This window comes from Gallus gallus, chromosome 2 (assembly GCF_016699485.2).
Source record: "Gallus gallus isolate bGalGal1 chromosome 2, bGalGal1.mat.broiler.GRCg7b, whole genome shotgun sequence".
NCBI classification, from domain to species: domain Eukaryota; kingdom Metazoa; phylum Chordata; class Aves; order Galliformes; family Phasianidae; genus Gallus; species Gallus gallus.
The window spans coordinates 105,791,008-105,815,256 of NC_052533.1; the positions used below are offsets into that span (position 1 = coordinate 105,791,008).

At 35.9% G+C, this 24,249-nt stretch overlaps 3 protein-coding genes across 4 annotated transcripts in view; 2 read left to right on the forward strand and 1 right to left on the reverse strand.

Annotated features, from left to right (window-relative positions):
• Positions 1-9,060, forward strand: TTR (transthyretin). 2 transcript variants are annotated; one of them, NM_001281498.1, is given in 5 exon segments: positions 1-120; positions 1,453-1,487; positions 2,274-2,413; positions 6,414-6,549; positions 8,754-9,060. In NM_001281498.1, coding segments are annotated over 5 exon segments (507 nt in total). In that variant the 5' UTR covers positions 1-32; the 3' UTR covers positions 8,862-9,060.
• Positions 8,760-19,840, forward strand: LOC112531842 (transthyretin-like). The gene is made up of 4 exons (XM_025147913.3): positions 8,760-11,087; positions 12,592-12,722; positions 14,892-15,027; positions 16,733-19,840. Exons 1-4 carry the CDS (start codon positions 11,019-11,021, stop codon positions 16,838-16,840), a joined length of 444 nt encoding a protein of 147 aa, XP_025003681.1. The 5' UTR covers positions 8,760-11,018; the 3' UTR covers positions 16,841-19,840.
• B4GALT6 (beta-1,4-galactosyltransferase 6) overlaps positions 17,859-24,249 on the reverse strand; it is a 23,923-nt gene continuing 17,532 nt past the window's right edge. The window contains exons 7-9 of the mRNA NM_001031016.2: positions 23,969-24,091; positions 23,093-23,194; positions 17,859-21,408 (exon numbers count right to left, since the gene is read on the reverse strand). Coding sequence (NP_001026187.2) covers positions 21,261-21,408; positions 23,093-23,194; positions 23,969-24,091 — 373 coding nt within the window. The 3' untranslated portion in view covers positions 17,859-21,260. The remainder of the gene's footprint in view (positions 21,409-23,092; positions 23,195-23,968; positions 24,092-24,249) is intronic.

Genomic DNA, 24,249 nt, shown 5'->3' on the forward strand with positions numbered 1-24,249 from the left:
CTGAAGAGAACCCACAAGCACTAGGCTGCAGCATGATTTGTTATTGCTGGTCACCTTGCACTAACTTCTATGCATGGAAATTGAACATAGAATGCTACCTACCTCTCAGCTTGCTTTGCTGTAAGTCCAAAGGGCATTTTGATCTCAGTTCAGGAGATTACTGTAGTATAGATTTTTTTTTCCAAAAAACAACTTTGCTTAGGAAGAACAGACTACATAAAGCCATCTGAAAGCATGAAAGCCTCTGGAGAATACTGTCCATAAACTCTCTTTCTCTTCATCATAATCTTACTGAAGTTAGTAGGCAAAAATGTTTTTGTTAGAATATTGTGAAATGAGAACTATGCTTATCACCTGCAAAGAGCAGAAATATAAAGTCAGAGTTCTTTAGGACATGGGAAGAAGGAAATGCCAGAGGACAATTTCTTTCTCATTCAACAAGCACAGACAATACAGACAAGCTTTATGTAACGCAGCTGAAAAAACCCAGCTATCCCATGCATATTTCTCTAACAAACATCTCCTTTCCAATTTAGACTAGGACCAAATTCACCGCTGAAAGTACTCTTATCAAAATGTACATTGCAGAGCGTAAGAATATCTCTGCCAGGATGATAAGAGTTTGACAATTAGATCTTAATTTAAGCTACTGATCTCTGCCATTTTGCTTGGTTTACTCTGGTGTGCCATGAAGAAAGAGCGGACTCCTCTCACTTTTCTTAGATCTCTATCTTCCCAGGGGGACAGATCATTCTTGATCTCTCTCAAGTGACAAAGAGGAAGCTTCAGTGTCTGTCTGAAAATTAGGCATGATGAATCCTTGGAAACTTCTAAATTAAGTTTCAAAAAGAAACTTTGCTCCTTTTAAACAAGCAGGATCAGACATGGGAGTCTGTCTCCAAGCATAGACCGTTAATGCCTGAGCTAGGCAGCAAACTCCATCACTCATATTGAATCCACATCTATTTTTGGGAGCTAGTCTTTGGAAAGCATTAAAAAAAAAGTGAGAAGAGACACTAAGAACATACAGAGAAAACACTGGGGCAGTATTATGCATAACCTGAGGGCAAGGGAAGATCTAGAACTGGTTGGACTTCTAGGCAAGGAAAGGTTGCTTACATTATTTTGTGGAGAGCTTTCTACGAGTTTAATCTCCCCAGGCAAGGGTCATGTTTGTGTCTGTTACTTATTCTCTTTACTCTAGTGATCCTGCAGTTCTTCCATTGACTGCAATGGCAGCGTTATTCATGGACTGTCTCTAGGATTGGACTGTTTACTAAGCAAATAATCAGAATCAGCAGATTTGTAGTCATATGGGCACCCAATAAGCAGCCTGTTTTCTTGTAGGGTTGGGTATAAAATCCCAAATCTCATCAGCTCCTAGCTGTTGGCACCACAACTCACTAACAGCAAACAGAATGGCCTTTCACTCTACTCTTCTTGTTTTCTTAGCTGGACTGGTATTTCTCTCCGAAGCTGCACCACTGGTGAGTCTTTTTTTTTTTAACTCAAACTCAATCATTACAGGAATGATAACCAGTATTTTCCAGATGACTAACATCTTCCTCAACCATGAAATTCTGCAACCATTAGACTGTCCTGAAGTGTTATTTTACCACCACTTTTCAACATAGCTTTTCTTTCACCATTTACATATCTATTTTAGGGCACTACAAAAGGGTCTTGGATATAGGAGGTATGACCTTTTATTTTTCTTTTTCTGTCAGCTTGTGACACATCCTATATCTGCAGAACAGAGGCAGCTTCTGCACCAAACAAATGCTTCTCTAAAGAAATTTAAATATTTTTAAAGCCTGACTAAGAATGCATTATAGTGTAGCAAAGTTTAAGGAAACAACATCCTTTCACCCTGAATGATATTGTAGGTATTTGTTGTTGGTTGCCTAGGCTAACATACCCTGCCTGCACTTATTATATAATAACTTACTACTTTATTATTTGTGATCTCATTAAAAAGGTATCTTTTCTATAACATTTTTTCAGAATTATATACAACTCTAAATAGTTATAAAATAGTGCACGTATGTATGTGTGTAAAATAAAGTGATCTGTATAAACATTAAAGATACTCTTCCGTAAGAAAGTATGGGGGACAAAACAAAAGCTTGGAAACTGGCTTTGTACACCATCTGGCAAAGAAATTCCTTTCAAGTCAGCATTAATTCTGCAGTAAGCATCCATCTTCTCTTTGAGAGAAGGTTTTTGCAAGGCTAGTGAACAGCTCCTTTACAACCTCTCCTGCTTTCGCTCAGGTCTCCCATGGCTCTGTTGATTCCAAATGCCCTCTCATGGTGAAAGTGCTGGATGCAGTCAGAGGAAGTCCTGCAGCTAACGTAGCTGTTAAAGTCTTTAAAAAGGCTGCAGATGGAACCTGGCAGGACTTTGCTACTGGGTAAGTTATTTATGTGGTCTCACTGAGACATTTTTTCCAAGGGCCTTGAATAAACAGAAGAGAAATAAAGGGAATGGAGATCTGATAATATTTTTTGTTTAAGTTTTCTGTCACATCACTATCACTGTTAACAGCACACGAAATCTGGTCAGATTCAAGTGGAACATATCTGTCACTGAAATACATACAAGTTGCAAAAAAAAAATATTTAAGATTCTTGTCATACCTTTGTAGGTGTGTAGGTTTAATAAAGACATTTTACTCATTGCTTCAATGCTATCTTTCCTTCCTATAAAAATAAAAGAAACAGAGGGATACAGTTTTCCAAAACTCAAATGTCTGAATACCTCATCAATTTAAGTTTCAGTGTAAGAATTCACCAAATCAGGTTTTTAGTAAAGAGAAGTTTCTAGCAGTAGCAGGATGTTCAAGTACAGAATGACAAGCATAAGCATGAACAGTAGCCACTAAAGAATCCAGCTCTTCTAGTAGGATTTTATAGCTTGATTTACATTTACATAAAAGCTGCAGAAGGAAATAGAAAAGACTGCAAGGAGAGATACGCCCTTCTCCATTTGAAGGGCTTATTTTATAAAACTCAAAACAAAACAAGAAAACTTTCCCCTTTGAAAAGGAACTGAAAAGTTAAGAGGAGAAACACCTTCATTCCCAAATATGGAAATATTTACTATGAGAGTGGTGAGGTGCTGGCACAGGCTGCCCAGAGAGGTTTTGGATGCCCTGTCCCTGGAAGTGTTCAAGGACAGGTGGGATGGGGCCCTGGGCAGCCTGTCTAGTATTAAATGGGGAGGTTGATGGCCCTGCCTGTTGCATACAGGTTGGAGCTTGATGATCCTTGAGGTCCCTTCCAACCCAAGTCATTCTGTGATTCTGTGAATCTATGAACAATAATATAGGAAAAAATGACCCTCAGAATAGACTTACGTACTTCAAGGAGAAAACCAGATAAACTCTAAAAATTGACAGGTTGCTTTCAGGGGAAGTGGAGATAATGCCATTGTTTTGTTCTTAATGAGAGTTTGTGCTATTGTTAGGAAATCCAGATTATTTTGCATGTTTCATCAATTGGTCTTGAATATGTAATATAAAATAGAATCTAAACTGTAATAAGATAAATGCAGCATCAGTGTTAAGAATCGTCACATCGTGAGTGTAACAGTATTGTTTAGATTGGAAGGCTGCTCTTAAGAAGCTCAAGGAGACAAATCGTGTAGTGGTTCTTAGCCTTTGTTCTTTCGACACTTCAGGTCACAGGGAAAGTCTGAGAAAAATCAAATTATGTATTCAAATTATTTAAATAACTAAATGAGGAGATTAACTGTAGGCAAGAAAGAAGCTTTTTTTTTTTCCTTTTCTTTTTTTTTTTTTGTTTTTTTTTTTTTCTTTTCTCTTTTTTTTTTTTTCCCAGGGGAAAGCAATGAAGGAACATTAAACCATCATTTTTTATTGTAGGTATAGATTGTGACATCTCCTATGACTTGCATCTTAACCAAGGCTGCTTTCAGTGACACCGCTGACTTTATCTGAAAGCACTGATTTGAAATAGTTTTTCACACTTACTTGCAATGTTCTTATTTTGGAAAAAAAAAGAGTTTATCTGTAATAAATATGTTGAAAATCTGAATGCAATCAAAGAACACAATCTGTAGCTGAAGCTGTCAGGTTAATATTATGAAGTTCCACATGTATCTGCTAGGTGCTGTAAAAGTTCCCTTCTGTTCAGGTGTCCATAGAAGTATTTTGTTAGGTTTTGTTGTTTTTGTTTACTTGTTGTTGCTCAGTTTCTCTAGCGAGTTTTAGGAAACTAAGCAAATACACTTTACCACTCATGAGTGTGGATAATTACTATTTAAAAAGCTTGGAGGAAGTTACCATAACAACAACAGATTTTATTAAGAGAAATTAATTATTTCAAAATTAGTCTGGCTAAAATACATGAAAAGCTTAAGTCCAGTGAAGACACTCTCTGAGGAAGGCCAGAGGGAACAGAGATGTGGAAGGCATGTGATCTGTGGTCTATATGAGCTCTTCCCATGACTAGCTTTGACCTTCCTACTCCTCACATGTTTTAGGAAATCTCAGCCTTACAATGGAGTTCAAGAATTCACTTCATCAAATGTTTCTCATGTGACCTAGGTTGTGAGTCATCAAAGAAAAAAAAAAGTTACAGCATATTTCACATAAGTATAAATGCTTGGACAGAAGTACAAGTGCTGTTCAGAAGGACCAGGGCTGATGGCAGGGAATGCTCTGCCTTGTGCTAATCTCATCCAGGATCTGAATCACATACTGTCCTGTTGGATGTCACTGCACCAGTAGCCCTAAACGTTTTCTTTGTGAGACCACTGGTACTAAATAGCAACCCCATATTAGCTAATTTTCTTTTTAAAGTGCCATGAACTCTTGGCAGTGAAGAAGAATCTCATTTTCAGTTTTAAAATTCAGTGCCTAAAATTTATTACCTGAACAAGGATTTTTCAGTCAGATACCATTCTTGTTTTTAACTGGTTTGTGTCTTAACTATCCAACTTCTAAGCAGATATACCTGAATTGCTAACTTGCACTCTAAACACTTCTGCAGAATTTCAGCAGTTCTGTTTCACAAGTTCAAGGACACATGAGCATTCACCAATGAATTCTTCAACATTTTGCCTATTGCCATTTCTTAAGGCAAGATAGATTAAGGCTGGAAGTACTAATTAAACTAAAAGAAAATTTCTTCACAAACTGCCTGGAGCCATGTTTCAATCAGGGCTTGTCTTAATACGTTTGGTCTTCCCTGGATGCAGCTGACTTCACCTGGAATAGACTTGTGCTGTAATGCTTTGGTCAGTTTTCAAAATGCTAGAGTTGGAATATCTTCTTAATTCTTAATTTATCATAATTTTTTTTTTTTTTAATTCAATATCACTAACTGAAAAAAAGACAATTGAGACAGAGGAGGTGGGGAAAGAAAAGTTGTGATAGCACAATGGCTTCTTTCTCTGATAAGAAGCTATAGGTCACTGTGTTCTTCCCTCTCTCTCTTCCTCCTAATGCTCTTTTGTCCCCTTTATAGAAAGTTATTCCTTTCTGTAGATTGGGTAGGTTGTTCTTCACGTCAGGGTTTTAACTTTTCTTTCAAAAACATCAAGTGATTATGAAATGTGATATTATATAAACATTTTTAGTAGAAAAAGTAAAATAAGATTTAAAGATTGGAGGAAGAATATGAAAGGAGAGGCATAAAAGGGGTTTAGTAGCTCGGTAGCTAAATGTTTCAACAGCTGTCATACAAAGCCTGGTCTTTTTCAGACTGCACTATGCAAAAGCAGCTATATTTCCTTTTGTTTCTGGATGTCATCCATCCAGCATTTTGCTACAAACTGAATAAATAGCCTCTCTGAGCTGGGAATTCCTATTTCTCATTTACATGGCATCCAGTGGAAGCAGTCCCTGCTCTCTGACCACTGCTCTGTAATACAAATTACCACAATCTTGTGATGCTAAATTGCTGTTCCAAGACATTACCATTCAGGGTCATATAAAAATCTGTCAGATCTAGTGACTAAAATCATTTTCCACTAAAATCTCTTTTCTCTAATTATAATTTGAGGTTTGGCATCTTGCCTTTCATCATGACAATCCTTTTCCTAAGCCACTGACATTTGGTTCCAGAGGGCACTTGGTACAAGTTAAACATGATATTAAAACAGGGGCCTTAAATATAGTCCTTCCACAGCAATAAAAATTATCAAAAAGCAAAAAAAGACAAAAAACTTTTATTTGTGATATACATGAATAAGTCTGTAGCAGAGACAGGTTCTGCAGTATGGAAGTATATGCTACACAGGAGGGAATTATTTCACATGATTAGAAATCACTCAATGTCAAATTTGGCTGTGCAGCATCTGTGCTATTTAACACTCAACACTGACTGTTTCTGCCTGGCATTTAAATGACAATACAAAATATTTAAGTATATATTTTATCATTACAGGAAAACCACAGAGTTCGGTGAAATCCATGAGCTCACAACAGAAGAACAGTTTGTAGAAGGAGTATACAGAGTTGAGTTTGACACCAGTTCTTACTGGAAGGGACTTGGCCTTTCCCCATTCCATGAATATGCTGATGTAAGTATTTGAGAACACACCTAATAATCTATGTACCATGTAGGGGTATCAACTGGACACAACAAATACACTGCTTTCATACCAAAAGAGATAAAGCAGATCACTGTCACGTTACATTGTGTAAATATGGCAGTATACAGCCAGCTTATCTAGAGGAAGTATCTCTCCCTAAAATTCACTTTAAGTATGAACTGACACAGCTCTTCCAAAGTAAAGCTACTTCCATTCAAAAAAAAAAAGGGGGGGGGGGGGAGGGGGGAAATAGGAAAAAAAAGAAAATAGAAAAAAAAAAGGGCAAAAAATGGGGGAAAAAAAACAAGAGGAGGAAAAATAGAATAAAAAGAAAAAAAAGAAAAAAGAAGAAAGAAGAAGAAAAGTAAAGAAAAAAAGAACATTGCCTGCTTTTATCATTGCAGAAAGAATATGGGGACTCGGAAGGACTTTTTCTAGTAAATAAGCTTTTTTAATTGGGGATTTCCATCATACCACTGAATTCTAGTAGAACTGGTAATTACTGAAAAAGATTGTTCTTTTTGGCGTGTGTTTAAATAATGCTCAGTCCTGAAGTATGCAACAGAGAAGAAAAGAGATGTTGAGAGATGGATAAAAATAAATAAATAAATAACATAACGGGACAGGAAAATTTTCGCAGATATCCAAATTCAATAATCAGCCGAGTAGTTTAAATACATGCCTTCCATTGCTTTCAGTTCAACACTGACTTAGTGTGTTCTTTTCTATGACATTTAGTCAGTACTTCCTAAAAAAAAAAATAAATGTTTACATTCTAGAGGCCTACTCTGACATCTAATTTCAGTTTCTCTGAACATTCTACTCAGTGTTCTGGAACAGCTAAGGAATTTCTTTGTAAAACATGCTAAATTGCAATTTTAAGATCTGTGGAAGGCTAAAACAAATGACTGAGGCCCAGATCTATAGAAGCCTGGGGAGTAAGTTGAGCAAGTTAGATCAAACATACAATCCTGAAAATATTCCTGAATCATTTGGATGTCTGAAAATACAGATGGGGCCTAAGACCTTCACTTCTAAAAGTGCTTAAAGGCACATGGTTGAGACTGTTCCAGATAGGTTGTTGAGGACGCTTTCCTTTGATGTAGTACTGTAGCTGAAAGGAGGCTATGACAAGGTGGGTGTTGGCCTCTCAACCCACATAACTAATGACAAGACTAGAGGGGATGGCTGCAAGTCATGCCAGGCAGGGGAAATTCAGGTTGGATATTAGAAAACATTTTGTCTCCAAAAGAGTGGTCAGGTGCTAGAATGGACTGCCCAGGGGGGTGGTTGAGTCTCTGTCCCCAGAGATGTTCAAGAAGTGTTTAGATGTTGTACTAAGGAACATGGGTTAGTGGGGAAATATTAGTGGTATGTGGATGGTTGTATTGGATGATCTTGGCGGTCTTTTCCATCCCTGGTGATTCTTCAGTTCTATGATTCTGTAAGTCACTGCACTGTCCTGGGAAGTGGACCAAGTTTAACAAATGAGTAAATGGTAACTGTAGCCCACAGTCCTCACATTCCATCAGTTTAGAGACTGGCAGGATGGATGTAGGAGGGAGCTCTCTAGTCCTCACAGGTAAATAGTACATCATGGATCCAAAAGTCATTCAAGTATTAGACTAAAGAAAGCCAAAGAAACTGGGAGCTTAATCCAGTTGTTGGCATTTTCCTGGGAGCTGGGTATTCCAACTTCCAGGAAGTAATTAGGAGAGCAGCAAATACGAATTATTTTAGGACAAGGGTCTTTCTGCTCTTGCAAGTCTAGCAACTCAGTTCTTGCATTAAAAACTGATCCATCACCACTGCCAGCCTTGTTTGAACACAGATGTTGTATTTAAGTTAGAGTATTTCACCTGTTTTTCTTATTGGTTGGTTGAGTTACCACCCTCTCATCCTCCTACTTCATATCACAAACTAGAAATGTGCATTCCTGATTCAGGTGCTAGGTGTCTCGACTGAACTTCACTGCAGGTGAAGCCCTTCAGGGACATGAGTCCAAGTCTCATTAATTTCTCATTCTGCCACGTTACAAAGTAGTAGTGAGCATTTGCAAGGGTGAAACCACTGAACGGAACTGGCAAAGCAGTTTGCAGCAACTCGAGTATGCTTATGCTTCCTAATATTAAATGTTAAGGTAGATCTGAATACATGTTGTTCCTCATGATTACAAGTTTTCTCTTTTCCAGGTGGTGTTCACTGCTAATGATTCTGGCCACCGCCATTATACCATCGCTGCTCTCCTCAGTCCTTTCTCTTACTCAACAACTGCTGTTGTCAGTGATCCCCAGGAATGAAAACATACTGTCAATAGATATATATACCCTCCTCTGCTAGGACTATTATAGGTTTTTAGGAGGAAGGTTTTTCCGATTGCTAATGCATATCCTTTTGCTACATTAGTTGTTATTTGTTTTTCATTTTGTAACCTGGCAAAAATTCAGATAAGTCAATAAAATGTAACTTCTTTAAAACAGTTTTGATTCTGTTGATGAAGTTTTATTGTGTCCTAAAGTGTTATGATTTGTGTTCAAGTACAAAGGACACCTAGAAACAGTGTGGCACAGGGAAGTAAATTAACACTTGGTTTGGTTCTGTTAACTTCCCCCATCATTATAAAAAAAATTCTCAGCAAATGCATTGGTTCAAAATAAGACAGAGCTCTGCTATCTTAAAAAAAAGAAAGAAAGAAAGAAAGAAAATCAAGCAAGCATACTCAAAACATGAAACTCATTCATGTTATTCGGTTTATACACAGAAGATATGGTCCCACTACCAACTAGGTCATGGGGTAAATAGGAGAAATTCTGAATACCTAGCAGCAACACAAACAATATAGAAAGACTCTTAAGTTAAGTAAATGTAGAGAGCTGAGCTAAAAGCCGTGTAGCTTTACTTAAAATTTCAAGGCAAACTTTGTTGATTTGACAAGGAAAAATTGCTGCTCACTGAATCTAGGAAGTTCTGAAGTAATTTCAGTTACCATCATTGTAAACAGCTCTGCTCTTTAATACAGTTGGCTACCTCTAGTAAGTCAAATTTCTGTCCATAAAAAAACAAATTCATAAAATGGAAGCATTACCATAATATTATCTTCAAGTTTTTTAGAAGAAGGACAAGGTAAATTGTGGAGCGACTGTGATTCAAATAATGTTGTTGATAAATGGACCCAAACGTTTGAAGGCTCTAGCAGTAATTTCTGTAGAAAGATAGCTGATTGAATTTACGATATCCAGGAGCAGAGAATTGTTGTTTAATAGGATTACAGAAATAACATAGAACATTACTGAACTCAGCCATTCAGAAACTATCAGCGCTAATCTGCTATTGACCTTGGAGCTAATCTCTAGACAGGAGCCTGCTGGGATGACTCTATACCAAGAGAATTCACAAGGTTACAAAAGCCTTTAACGTTTTGCTATTTGATTACTTTTCTCCCTGATTTCTGGATTCTACCACAGTTACACAATTCTAGCAGACAGTGCAAACAGTTTCAAAACAGCACCCATCTTAAAGCATGAATGTCATTTCATGGAACTCTGCAATTCCTAAAGCTTGAAAACCAGTAGGCTTAATTTGCAGTGGACTGTGACCAGCCTCGTGAACAAAATGTAAATATATTCCCATTGTAGTCATTAAAAAAAAAGGTTAATGTCCTTACTGGGCAAGTAGGCATCCACAGGTGTAAAAACAATCTCACTTCTGGAAATAATATTTACCTAAATTGAAAAATAAACTTCTGGTGGGGGCTGACTTGCAGTTGTACAGGTAAAGTTCTGAAGTTGCATGGAATGTCAGGAACAACTAAGGTAACAGAACTTAAAATGCTGTTTAGCTGTGCTCCAGAAATGGGTATGTAGGTATTTAATTATCATGCTAGAAAACAAACATAGTATTTTTCCTCCATGGAAATACGTAAGAAAACTAGTAGGTCGCATGTTATATATTTACCACACAGAGAAATTGCTTAATAGATGAACATGGATAAGTTGATTACGCCACACTATAGCCACAGAGGAATTCTAAATGAAATGGAAATTTTGAATTAACAAGATATTTCTATTTTTCTTAGCTTTATGAGACTTCAACGCTACTATTGCATTAGTAATAATACTAGTGTATTCAACGAGAAGAGAAACAAAACAGAATAGTTTTCTGTGCTTTCTTGGAAGACAGTGCTTCCAAGAAAACAGATTGCTGCAGTTAAGCTAGGCAATATTCACTATTCCCAGGCATTAATAGAATAGATGTATTTTCACAGACAAGGTTCATGTTTGTATGGGTTACTTATTTTCTCATTATTTACTAAGTAAATAGTAAGAATCAGCATGTTCAAAGTCAGATGCTTTTTTTTTTAATTGATAAGCAGCCCTAGTTTATAGGCCTTGATATAAAAATCACAGATTTCATCAGTTTCTACTTGCTGCCACTGAGAATTCCTAGTGATAGCCGCAATGGCTTTTCACTCTATATTTCTTGTTTTCTTAGCTGGCCTGGCATTTTTCTCTGAAGCTGCACCACAGGTAAGTGTCTTAGGATAGAAGTTGAAGACCTTCATACTGATGTAGTCCCAGCCTTTTTTTTTTTTTTTTCCCCTCTCTCTTAAGTACTACAATTAGTGTAAGTGTAAAAAAGTAGAATATTCCACTTTATTGCAATTATTTCGATTTTGTGGTATTACTGATTGTAGTTCTCTCCTACTGCACTTTTTCTGGTCCTTCTCCTCAGAAGAGAGCTTTCTGATTAGAGAAGTAGCACTTGCTATCAGACTCAGCAACTACATGAAAAAACATGTTAGAAAAGAAAGGGAAAAAAACACTGTAGTCAATATGCAAAGGCCTTGGGCCTTGGAACTGTAGCCCTTATAACACAATAAACAAGGTTGTGAGGGATTTCAAGGCAGTTCTGGCAAGTTCTTGCAGTCCTAGCGTTCTCTGTGGTACCCAGCACTTCCTCCCTTGTTAGTTTAATAGCTGCATTGGCTGAGGAGAATCCATGTTGGAGTAATGTATTCTCTTGTTCCTTCCCTTACTGCTGCCATGCAGGAAAGAAGGGATCTCAACACTCATTGATGCAAACCAGTTCTCTCTCTCTCATACGGATGGTGGTATAGATACGTTCTGATACATGTCTGATGGAGGGTGGGGCTCCTGATCCATGGTATATTCAGTACATCATAGAATGAAAGGGGATGTATGAGAAGGTGCAGTTTTTACCATCTACATCATGAATCATTTTCCAATGATTAAATGGAGATCAGTGATTTCTATTTTGAGCTGATCTCTGTTTAGTTTCTACATAGCTCCATTTTCTCACTTTTCACTTACAGAATTAGGTAATGGAAGCATAAAGCCTTGATTCAACTTTCCTTTTGAGAATGTAAAACTTTAGGCCATAAACATCATGCCTTGTGGTAAATGTGATGGGAGGGAAACTATCACCATGACATGTCTGAAAAAAAGTTTCTCTTCTACCCATGCGAAACTGCCTGAGGATGAAAAATCTGATCCAAAAAGGCATGAGGGAAGACTCAGTATGTGGTAGTTATCAAGTTCACAGCTGAATTAAGATAATTCTTCAGTACGATGACTAGATCAGAAGCCAGCAAATTCAGAAAGTTTTGCTCAAATCACCACTCCAAAACATAGAAGAAAAATTACCTGATTTTTAAACATTCCCAATGATTTAATTATTTTGTGTTTGGGTCACAATTTGATTAAAAATTATGCTGGGTATGATGCATATGTGAGCCATCCCCAAGGGAAAACAAAAAAGCATTTTCACACACAGCCACAGTGTCTATAATGTACATGACTACTTGACTCCCTACAGCTGCTGATATCCTCCTCCTTGGTTCCACTGTCTCCAGCCTCGAGTAACCTTCAGGCTATATTTCTGAGTACACAGTAATGTTGTTGAGAAGACGGTATATTCAGCAAAGCTAAAGAATAAGACTCCTTACTGCTTTATTATACCCCACCACTTACCTTTCTTACAACATAAACGATTCTCTCTCCCTACCTGAAGGGCTCTTCTGATTCCACACATCCTCTTGTTGTAAAAATTCTGGATTCAGTCCGAGGAAGTCCAGCTCCAAATGTTCCAGTTAAGTTATATAAAGCAGCCGCAGATGGATCTTGGGAACTGTTAAATTCAAAGTAAGTCATATTGAAGTATGAAGTGAGAGAAGGGAAAGGCAATGGAAAAGCCAAGTGTTTCTAACAATGTCTTTTTTTTTAATCAGAGAGAAGGCACACTATTGAATGAATTACATTTTATTTGCTGAAGGTTGTCTTTTAACAGTACTACTGTTTCAACTACCAAAATAGTTTTATAACGTAATTTTATTACAAACCATCATCTTTCTTTTTAATACCCACCAGTGAAGTGCTGCATTATTACCAGAGGAGTCAAGCAGACTCTTTCTGTTTGAAACTAAGACTGATTGAAAATTCTACCTTTATTGATTTTTTTTCTTCTTTTCAAATGGACTTGCATTTGCTACGACAGTACAGCTTTAAGAAGAAAACATGCAATTGTTTTAAATGTATACCACATAATAATTGATAGCCTCCTTTATTTTGAGGAAAAGTAATCAGCCAACATGAGAAAATCCAAGATATTTGCAAAGTTTCACCTGAGACATTCTTCCCAGGACTCTGTTAATGGTATGTTCTACCTAAAAAAAGGTGATATGGTGCTCATACGTGCAAAAGCTGACATACTGCAGGAAGTATACCAGGCACAGATGCATTTGTAGAAAGCTCACAAGAAATTGTACATAAGTGACTCTTCGGCATAATAGAGCAGTGGGCTGGAAGAAGCAACAGGGCTCTCATACGTGCCCTTAATAAACATAGCTACAGTGAAGGTCACACGTATTTGCACAAGAAGGGGGAAAAAAAAGAACGCTATCTATTCATGTTGTCCTTGTTAAATAATTTGCCTTCCACAAATAAGGTAGGTTCAAACATATTCTTCCACTGGAAATGTATGCAATTTTCCATTAAGAAGATGTTCATCTTAGTTACTTTCAAGTCTGAGCTCAGAGGCTTAATTTAAAGATACAGAGCTGAACAGCTGGATGTTAATCAGAGCCTTAAAACATGTTTCATGTTGAAACAAAGGTGTATGGAAAGCTGTGATAATACTAAGTCAATTTCTTCAGTCCTGTTAGTTTATAAATAATGAAATATTAGGAAGGGATTCAAAAATAACTATTCTCAATTAAATACATGTTGGTTTTTACCTGAGAAAGCTTATTAAACATTTATCTAAAAGTAATCAAGCTATGACAAAGGAAAAATACACTTAAATGGATTAAAAAAACCCCATCAACTGACTAAGGAGCATCTCTCAAGAAGCAAATGAATTCATAGCTATAAGCTACACTGAAGTACAAAATCTAAGAAATAGTGGACAATGGCACAACTAATATTCCATTCTTTACTTTTTTTTCATGCAAGTTGAATAAAATATTTAGCAGCTGGAACACGATATAGTGATTTATGACTACTCAAAGCAGGCACTTAACAGAACTTATTTGTGAATAACCTACTCAATGAAAAACCTAATTTCATGCAACTTATTTCACAGAAATAGATTTCAACCAAGAGGTATGTTTGAGAGACAGCATTCAATATTGTTTCTGGCATCACGGTTTGGCTGGTGTTCCAAGGTGTACAGTTTCAAGCCAGCTCTATATCCTTGGATAGCACCGATAGGACCTTTAATTCAAATATCAAATGTTGTATGAGGATAGAAAAACAGCTTATCAAAGACAACAAAGAATTTTGTAAGACTACACTGTTGGCTGACCTACAATCACTTCCAATAGTAGATTTCAAGTTTAAAATTGCTGACTAATTAATATCTATGTTGATGAAGCAACTCAACGTATTTAAATAAGAGAAACAACTATGAAAAAATCAAGAGTTGACCCTACTCACATAGTTAAGTGCATCACAGAGCTTTTGTATTGCTTACAGCACTGAAGTTTTCCCTGTGATTGAGTTCATTTAATTAACTCCAAGACACTGCCAAGAGCCTATGAACAACTATGCCAACATTTGGCTCATCCCTAAACCATGCAGAGTAGTGTCATGGCAGGCAGCCACCCACTGTTTTGATTGGGGAAACAGTAAATGCCATGATAAGATCTGTAAGATATCCGTAATACAAATGGACACAAGTCATTACAGATCAAAGGAGGCATTCACAACATTACTTAAGCTACACAATATCACTTAAGTTCAATTGCTAAAAAGCTGAATTCTTATTGGGCTTTTAATCAAAATATAAAAGTGCATTCTTCTGCCATCACACAGAGAAACCAATGAAAATGGAGAGCTTCAAGAGCTTACAACTAAAGAACAATTTGTAACAGGGATATATAAGATTGAGCTTGATACAGCCTCTTACTGGAAGAAACTGGGCTTGAATCCCTTCCATCAACATGCTGATGTAAGTATTTATTTTATTCTGTATGTTAGTTGTAAAGAATAAAGATACATTATATATCTAGGATCTAGTTAATAATTACACATGTTGAAATTTTCACTTTAAAATGTTCTAGCATTAACACTTAAAATTTGCAGTCTCAAAACATTCTGACAACATGTTCATGACAAATCATAGCTACCTGCTTCTCCATTACTCTCAATGAGCTCTTAGATGCATTGTTTACAAAGAGGTTTTCTATTCTTCTGCTTCTGCTGAAGCCTATGACTCTCTGAGAATAGACACCTGAGATAGAATTGGTAGACTAAGTCCACTGGAAAAAGGACTGTTCTGCCTTTTGGATCCAATATTTGTACAGGTGCATATAAAGTTTATATTTCTAAATAAATCCAAGTATGAACTGTTTTCTGGATGCTTGGATCCTCAATTTACAACTGAATGCTGCATGGGACAGATAAACTGGTTAGGTGAGAGTGGCCAAACCAGGTATCAATCAGCTCCAGTGTTTGGGACTCCTTAGAGACTGTCCTCTTCCCCTTCATATTATCAGCTCCTTCACGTGTTGCTACACTGCAGTAACAACAGTAGATCTGTATTAGTTGTTTGCTGGACTGTGACAGATCAGTAAGCACCAACAGCTGTATGGTTTGCAATTGCTGCTCAAACATCTGCTCCACACCTCTTTGGAGAAAAGGTAGCAATTACCCAGATCAGGCTTTGTTTTGGCCTCCCTAAAATGGGTAAGAGATAACATTCTTATTTTAGATGACTAAGAATGCCAATGCTGGGCATCTTTCTTTCTGTGATAAGAGAAATAAAAGAGATAAGATTTATAACATGCAAGTAAATTGATTATACATCAAGATAATGTTAATTTCCAGTCTGGAACATAGACATACATTTCATAGAGAGTGAAAGAGCTTCCTTTCTTAAGAATGAACCTTTGTAGGGATCACATTTTCTTCAGTTCACTTTCAAATAATATGTATGAATTTCTATTACCAGCTGTTTCCATTTTCATGGTGTTTTTTTTTTCAATTAGAGTTAAAAGGAGCACAAGCATCACAGTGTTAATGAACTGTTTTAAAAGTTTACATTCCATAACTCCTATCTTCTCTCAGCACAAAATAATCAACTAGTCTAGATGGAGGAATCAAAGAACAGGAGACGAGCTGATGGAGATGTTAAAAGGGCTGTTGTAAATAACTCTCCTACATAAGGTCATTAGTCGTGGCCAAAGGACTAATGCAGTCCTGCATCTACTAGAAACTCAGGCAGGATTAAAGAAATGCATTGCTTCATATTCCAGGCTGAAGATATTTGCTGGTAACAGCGTTTAATTTTGTTCTCAATATTTAGGACTTTGTAAGAGAAATAAAACTGTTCAGATACTTGAAAGTGTACTTAAAAAAGGAAAAATCTTGTCATCTATCAGTGTCAACAAAGAAAACTCAATTTGGATAATAAGTGTTTGATAATTATAAATAATATTCTTTAAGTTACATCTGTGCTTTTAACAAAAGTTTCTCAACCAGTGGAAATGTGTGACGAGCACTTGAAGATCACTGACCACATTACAACAAGAGAAGATATTTCCCAAGTTTTGTGGGAGTTCAGATTAGGCAGAGAACCACAATGGTTTCACCTACGTGTAGGCTTGTATTTAGAGATCACTTCTCCTTTGTCCTGTCTTTGTTTCTTTTTCTAGGTGGTATTCACAGCTAACGATGCTGGTTATCGACATTACTCCATCGCTACTGTCCTCAGTCCCTTTTCTTACTCAACTACAGCAGTAGTCAGTGAGCCGGTAGAATAGAAACTTAAGCATAAAGATTTAGATATGTAAATTAAAATTTCCATAAACTCTACGAATAGTTTCTGACTGTGGTGACAGTTTTAGAATTTGCATAGCACTTCCCAGAGTAAATCACTAACAGCCACTGTCAAGTTGTTTATTCCTTTTGTTAACTTTAGGAAAATGTACTGACTTTGTTTTCAATTACATGAATAAAAGCATTCAGAGAAACAGATTAAGTTTATAAAAAATGTACTGAGCAAAGTCTTCTGTGAAGTTAATAAGCTACACTCCTCAGAAAGAAAGCAAACAAAATATACCTGAAAGGTATCTCATGGTAAATGAGCACATGGGAAACGTAAACCACCACTTGCCATCACCTATACCTTTTTATTAAAGCTCACGGTGGATAAAATCAAATGGGGCCACAAACACAGTAGAAGTAGCTTTTGAGTGACAACATGGTAAGTAAGAGTATGCAAGGATTCTACACAAACTCAAAAAGCCTCCTTTCCTACTCCTAAATATGGCTGGTAACATTTTCAAGGAGAATCCATATACTATTGCAGAAAATTAAAGCCATCAAACACACTTGAAGTTATTTTTGTATTCTCAGAAGACGCATAGAGTTCTGCAAATACCTTTGCCTTCAATTTAAGTACTCCCAAAAAATTACTCGCATACCTCCAGCATTCAGACACTTCTCTAATAATAACTCTAAGATAAAAGGAAAATATACAAAGGCCAACTGCTTGTTTCTGAGAAAATCAGCTTCATGCTTAACGCAAAGAGATTCACTCATGTTTTTCACATTATTGTAATTCATGCACAAGGAAAATAACTCTTAAACAAGAGCAGAGAAGAGCTATTAGGAGAATTAACAAGAGTCATCCCACCACAGACTAGCCTGATTTATTTGATGCCCAATTTCCCCTTCCTTTTCCTGTTATTTCAAGAAATCATGCACTAGAAAAATCAGTGGTTTATAATCAAAACAAGAGATACCTCTCCAGAAAGCCTCAGAATAACCAAACCAACACCAGCTTTAGAACATTATATTTCATAAAAGACAATGATAAAAAAGTACAAACATTCTCATGAACAACAACAACAAAAAAAAACAAAAGTTATGATAGTACACAAGAAATTCCCAGCATATGTTTCAGTGCATTTTTCATTAAGCCTATCTTACATACCTCTACAAACTAAATAATCTTAAGTACACTTCCTCTTGCTGATATGCAGTGGGTGCTTGTAATATTTTTAAGTAACTGGCTCATCAGAACTCCACTTCAACACAGTCATTAGTAAACGTAATAGAAAAATAGTCTGGCAAGATCCAAGAAAAAGGAAATTTCATACATTTTTCAATATATTTTCTATTTTGAAATGGATTTTATATTTTATATTCTTCTATTTAGTTTTATATTGCGGAAAATGGGTTTAAGAGTATCTCAGCATATGAAGCAGATTCTACTGTTAATATTTCTGTAAAATTTTTACTCTCAATTGCAAGATCTTCAGAATCTCGTAAAAATAATTCCTTTCTTCTCCCTCCAAGTTAACTCCTCAAAGAGAAGATGTTCTTTATTTGCCTCATCACCAATGCAAAAAACAATGTGCTTGGCCTCTCCCCATGTTTTACAAGAATTATGAAAAATATCAAAAGGAATGTACAGAACTCTTAGTTCTGCATCGCATTTATTTTGTTTCAAGGCACTGTTTAGGTTAAAATTCAGTACAGAATAGTACTGAGCTCAAGCAGATAGCATACAAACATTATTTGGATGTAATTTAAGATGGCACCTTTGAAAACTTCTCAACAAAGTGATCAAAGTTATTTAGAGAGGAGTGTTGGTTAACATTTCATAAGGTAACGTCCATCACTTTTGGGCACCAAAAATGCAAACCTTTCAAGAACTCCGCTATATGTCATAATCCATTTACATCCTGGTTTAAAATAATATTTTTCCTAAGACCAAACATGATTAATCACTTACAGCTGTAAAGTTATGTTAGTTCAGCCACAGCAAGTGTGTAATATATTATGTATATATGTATCTATGCATAAATATGCATTTGAATGGTTAAAAAATTGCACATTTCACAGAATGCCTACCAAATGGGCACAAAAGCATGCTTCAGAAAACAGTACAGACGTACAGTACCAAAGGATGTTTGGTAATCATAGGTGTTGAATTGTAGTTGAACTTTGTACTGAAAACCAGAAATCACATCAAAATTACAACAATTTAAAATTTATTCAGCAGTTCTTAAAGAATTGTATTAGTCTGTTATGAAATAAGACCAATTTTATTTAAAGATGTTGTTGATCATACATATATTATCTCCCTTTATCCATATGCTTCAGAATAGCCTATACACTCAGTTATAAAAATATATCAGGAGGGGATCTAATTTTTGAAAAGATGTTCTGTTCACTTTATACTTTGCATTATTTTCATTGCACTACATCATTGCTAATGCATATTAGATAAACTGGTAGATTTTAGGGCAATTCCCATAAGGTTTATCCCTTAGCTCTTGAGTACTACAACTAAATCATTACATTTCTACAAAATATTTGGGATGTCTACAAGTAAAATCCTAACTTTACCTAAGAATGACTAAGAGCAAAATTTGCTGCTGGGATCATCAAGGAAATAAAAAGTGTTTATGGCAAACAAAATATACATAGCACCACACTATTTGTGGCAGTAATTCAGGAAACCAACACATAGTAACGAGTTAGTATTTTTTGCCTACATTCTTACAGAACACTCTACGGATACTTTCCATTCTTTACAGAAGCAGAAGTCAGTCTTTGGTTCCTAAAGAGTTGAATAACTGCGACAAACAAAACAGTTCAGGAGAGTTTAGTCAATATATTTGCATTAACATAGAAAATAAATGTTTCAGTCCTTCTCCTTAGTGTTAAACAAAGAATGTAAAAAAAAAAAGGAAAAAATACTTCTTAGCATTGAGTTACTTATAAGTAGCTTAACATTACAAACAAACAGATAATAGGAAAATAAGAAGATATGTTTTTCATTCTAAGCCAAGGAGAGAGGCTAGTTACTCATACATTTTACACCACAAAAATAGAGAAACAGACAGGACCAATTCTTAGTGGAACTGTGCAACCTCAATCTCATTTGAAGTCATAGACTTGAGGATACTTAGTGCATCATAAAAGCATTCAGCACTGTACTCGAATAGGCCCTTCAATAGCTATATTGATTAATATATTATAGGTGGAATTTTAAAAAGCACTTAGTTTAATTTCAGTTCCACTTATGCAATCGTAAGTAGAACAGTTTGACCCACACCATGTTTCTGAAAACCCCACACTGCAAGCATTAGAACTATGTTTTATTATTTTCTTAAAAATCTAACTTTAATATTCTTCCAATGAAGACACATTTTTGGCTCTTCTGATTTTGGAGGAATAAAAGTGCTTCTCAATAGTATTTAAAAAAAAAAAGACAATACCAAAATACTGTACGCACCTGGACACATTGTTTTAGCATTAAAATCCCTGACATTGACACTAGTGGCACACGTGGAAACATTTAAGAGTTCCTGTAGATCATAGTATGTAACAACTGCAAGATTTTCCTTAATACACATGCAATAGGCATATAAATATGATTTAGATGGCAGGCAGGGTATTGTATAATTTTGCTGGCAATAAATAAAATTAGAAGCTTTCTTTTGGAGAAAGTTCATATATGAAATTGATTCTTCTATATAGATATGCAGGAGGCCTAGAGCTCAAAACTAGTATAACAGTTTACAGTCATAGCTGGCCAACAATTAGTATTTCCTTCATCTCACATAAGGTATAACCTTTTTTAAGGATACTTGCATCTTATACTTGTTCTTTCATGCTAATAAAAACATTCCTATAGAATTCAAACAAGAACACACCCAAATACATACTGAAGCATAAAATATTGAGCAATTTAAAAGCAATGTACACACATTAATTTACATCACATATTTACAAAACACATTTTAAAAAGGAACAAAAGCATTCATTTAAATACAGGAGGGCAGAGTGGGAGCAATTTAGTATAAAAAAAGTCCTGGAAGAAGAATGCCTCTACTTCCAGTGAAGCTAGCAAGTCTGTTTTCTGCAGTTTATTTAGCTGAGTGGTTAAGATAGAGAACATGGAGAACGAAGGCTTGAACAGTAGTCTCATGCTGTAAACATCTGAGTGGTAGCTGCTGGCTTTTCTTTCTGAACAGAATGCACGGCACATACAATCACTTTACTTCTCATCCCAAATATGCATCATCAAATGGACAAAGATCCCTAATTCTAAGACGTTGATTGTTGTGATTTTTTGTTTTGTTTTACAGCGTCTTCAGTGTCTATTAATACCTTCCAGTGCATTAAAAGTTTACTCCAGTAGGATAGCTTGTCACACCATTTCCATCAATAGTCTCTAATAGGAGCAAGTTCTGGCATAAGATTAACAGTTACATTTTTATACAATCTACTGACAAGTATTTTAGGAGTATATACTAAATTGTTCAACCCATCAATATACTGACGTTCTCTGGAATACCTCAGAAGTTTATATCTGTAGAGAGATTTGGAAGAAGAAAACATGAGAAAGATTTGCAAGAAACCATTCAATTTATGTTAGGCATGATACAGTAACAGTCACATCAGTTTGAAAGACTACAATATTTAAACCCTGAAACTGTCTTTCAGTTTTTTGAAATCACTATTTATATAAAGTCTGCCACTTTGGCTTTTTTAAAAAAAAAAAAACACTTAAATTTTGTTTATGTATGCAAGCTGATCTGAAAACCACATAACAAGATCAGAGGTGGACGGTGGTGGTATGATAGCAGAAGTTGAACCTTCCATGCCAATGCATTTTATTGCCATGTGGCACGTGGTAGAAGGGTAGTCGGACAAAGTGGTATCTAACATGGAAACGTGTATGGAATTTAATTCCTCCATGTAGAAGAATTGACACCCCTTGACATTCATTCATGTTTGTTAAACATTACCAAACAGTGTCTGTGAGCACCGTTAGGTTGGTGCATTTCAGCACTGACAGCAGTGACATCAAAGACAAGTCATGCTTCAGATGGCCATGTAGATTTTTATGAGTGTGGTATGCAGGCTCTTGCTCATTGCTGGCAAAAATGCATAGTAATAGAAGTGACTATGTTGAAAAATAGTAGTTAGTGGTTGAGAATCTGCTCTATCAGTGTTATTGTGCTCTTTGTATCTGCTGTAGTTTTTACGGTAATTGTGGCTTTATTTTTGGAGCGGTCCATATACTTCTTGTAATTCCAAACTAAATTCCTTTTTAAAGAACATTTAGTTTCTTCACTATTTTTTGCTATATAACTCACTATAGAGATAAGATCTAGATGCCTTCACTGTGTATCAGCATACATTTAAGATGTCTGAATTTCTTAACATTTCATGCTTCAGATTCCTGCATTCGCAAACGTCTGAATTGCAGATTATTAAGCAGCAGTTTTTCCTCCCTGGTAACTGATACGTACATTTTAGTTTTTTATAGCACGTATTTACTCATATCTACTATATCTGTCCATCTTCAGCTTTCATTATTTTTAATGAATGATACTTCCAGGAAAAAAAAAAGTGACAGCCATTGATAACTAGAAATCCTGCTCAGTTTTGCTATTTATAAATATATATCAGAAACATTTATTTAGTGTTTCATATTGCAACTTGAAGATGTAGCTCATCTGCTACATTCTGGTTGCTATTCTGGCTGCCCTAGACTAGAAGTGTTTTGCATAACAAAGGAACCACAAAACAAGAAGTTTAAGTCCACATGATCAGGAAACCAGAAGACCTTCACCTCAGAATACAATGATATATGATAGAAGAAAACAACCCCTGAGGAGTCCTAAAGTCTGTTTTCACACAAGTCATTATCCCCAGCTGTGCTGCTTCCTTATGCGGAAAATCTAAATCAGCAAAGCAGCAAAGCTGCTCTTCCAGCACTCATGTCCAAACTATAGAGGAACTATAATTTTCTGCATCTAAGAGAATGATAACATTTCCTGACACACAAACTCAATCTCTCCCACAGTTAAATAAAAAAAAAAAATACCTGAACACAACACATGTTTAAAAGACATGGAATTCAGCACCGAAGAGGGAGCAACACTTACAAGCACTGACTGCTTATTTGTGCACACAGAAGGTAAATATATAAGAAAAATCTTTACATCTTTAGCTGCAGTGTTTGATTAGTTTTTAGTTTTTCTTACCTTCCTAAAAACTGGACTTCACCTCTGTGATGATGAGGAATGGATTTGTATTTCCCTAAGTCTCCCTCTGGTCTTGTTACGTTGTATCCAGCATAGTGAACCCTACAGTGCAATAAACAAAATATAAAAAATGCCTTTGTTTTTTTAAGTTACAGCAAAAGTGAAAACTACGCATTAACTGTTCTAAAGCTCAGTCTTTCCATTCACTAACATTCTCTCCCTGTCTTAACAAATAATAATGCTGTCAAAAACCAATTAAGTGGGAAACATTAATCATTATATGTTTAAGGCACAACAGGATGAAAAATACGAGAATAGCAAGGAAAGGAGAAAAACAAATTATTCTTTTAAAATATCCCCCTCTGTACATGAACTCATGTTTTAAGAACTCCACCGGAATTTACAGTTGTTTACTGTGAGCTGTTAGTAACATGGCAAACACTGCTGTCCATTATCCAATTTGTGACCATCAGTAGGGCCATAAGTTAAGTTACCACTCATAGCTCTTAAGATACTAAAGATACTTGAAATTCATCCTTACTCTACAGCCTGTAAGGTGGTATTCTGTAATGCTAGCTGTAGAGACATATATTAAAGGTAAAAAGCTATGCACAAAGGACTAGGAGGATTGAGACTAATATACTTAATACTACTATCTGCTGTTACATCTATTATGTGTTAGAAGAGCTCTCTCTTAAAAGCCTGTTACTTATCTCCAAACCAACAAGGCCAAGAAAAAAAGTGAATGTCATACTCATTCTTTTATTCCTTAGAAACAACAGAATCTGTCCATCTAAAACAAAAAATATTTGATAGTTCACAAGTGTTGGATATTACAGAACAATCAAAAAGATATAATAAGTACTGAACATTCACCTGTTCCAAAGATCATCATCTTCTCCACCCCAACCCCAGAAGGCATTTGGAAATCCATTAATCTTCTTGAATTGTTCCACTGTCAGTCCACTTACACCACCAAAGAACTCATTGTATGGAAGACTGAAAAAGACAGACAAATTTCATATTCTTATCTGGACTTAGATAAGTAGTTCTCTTATTGAGAAACACCTTTCAATAAAACACAAAGAATCCATCACTGAGAACATGTACAGAAGCAGAAGGTTTCATTTCATACTTTCAGCTTTGGATCTAAATCA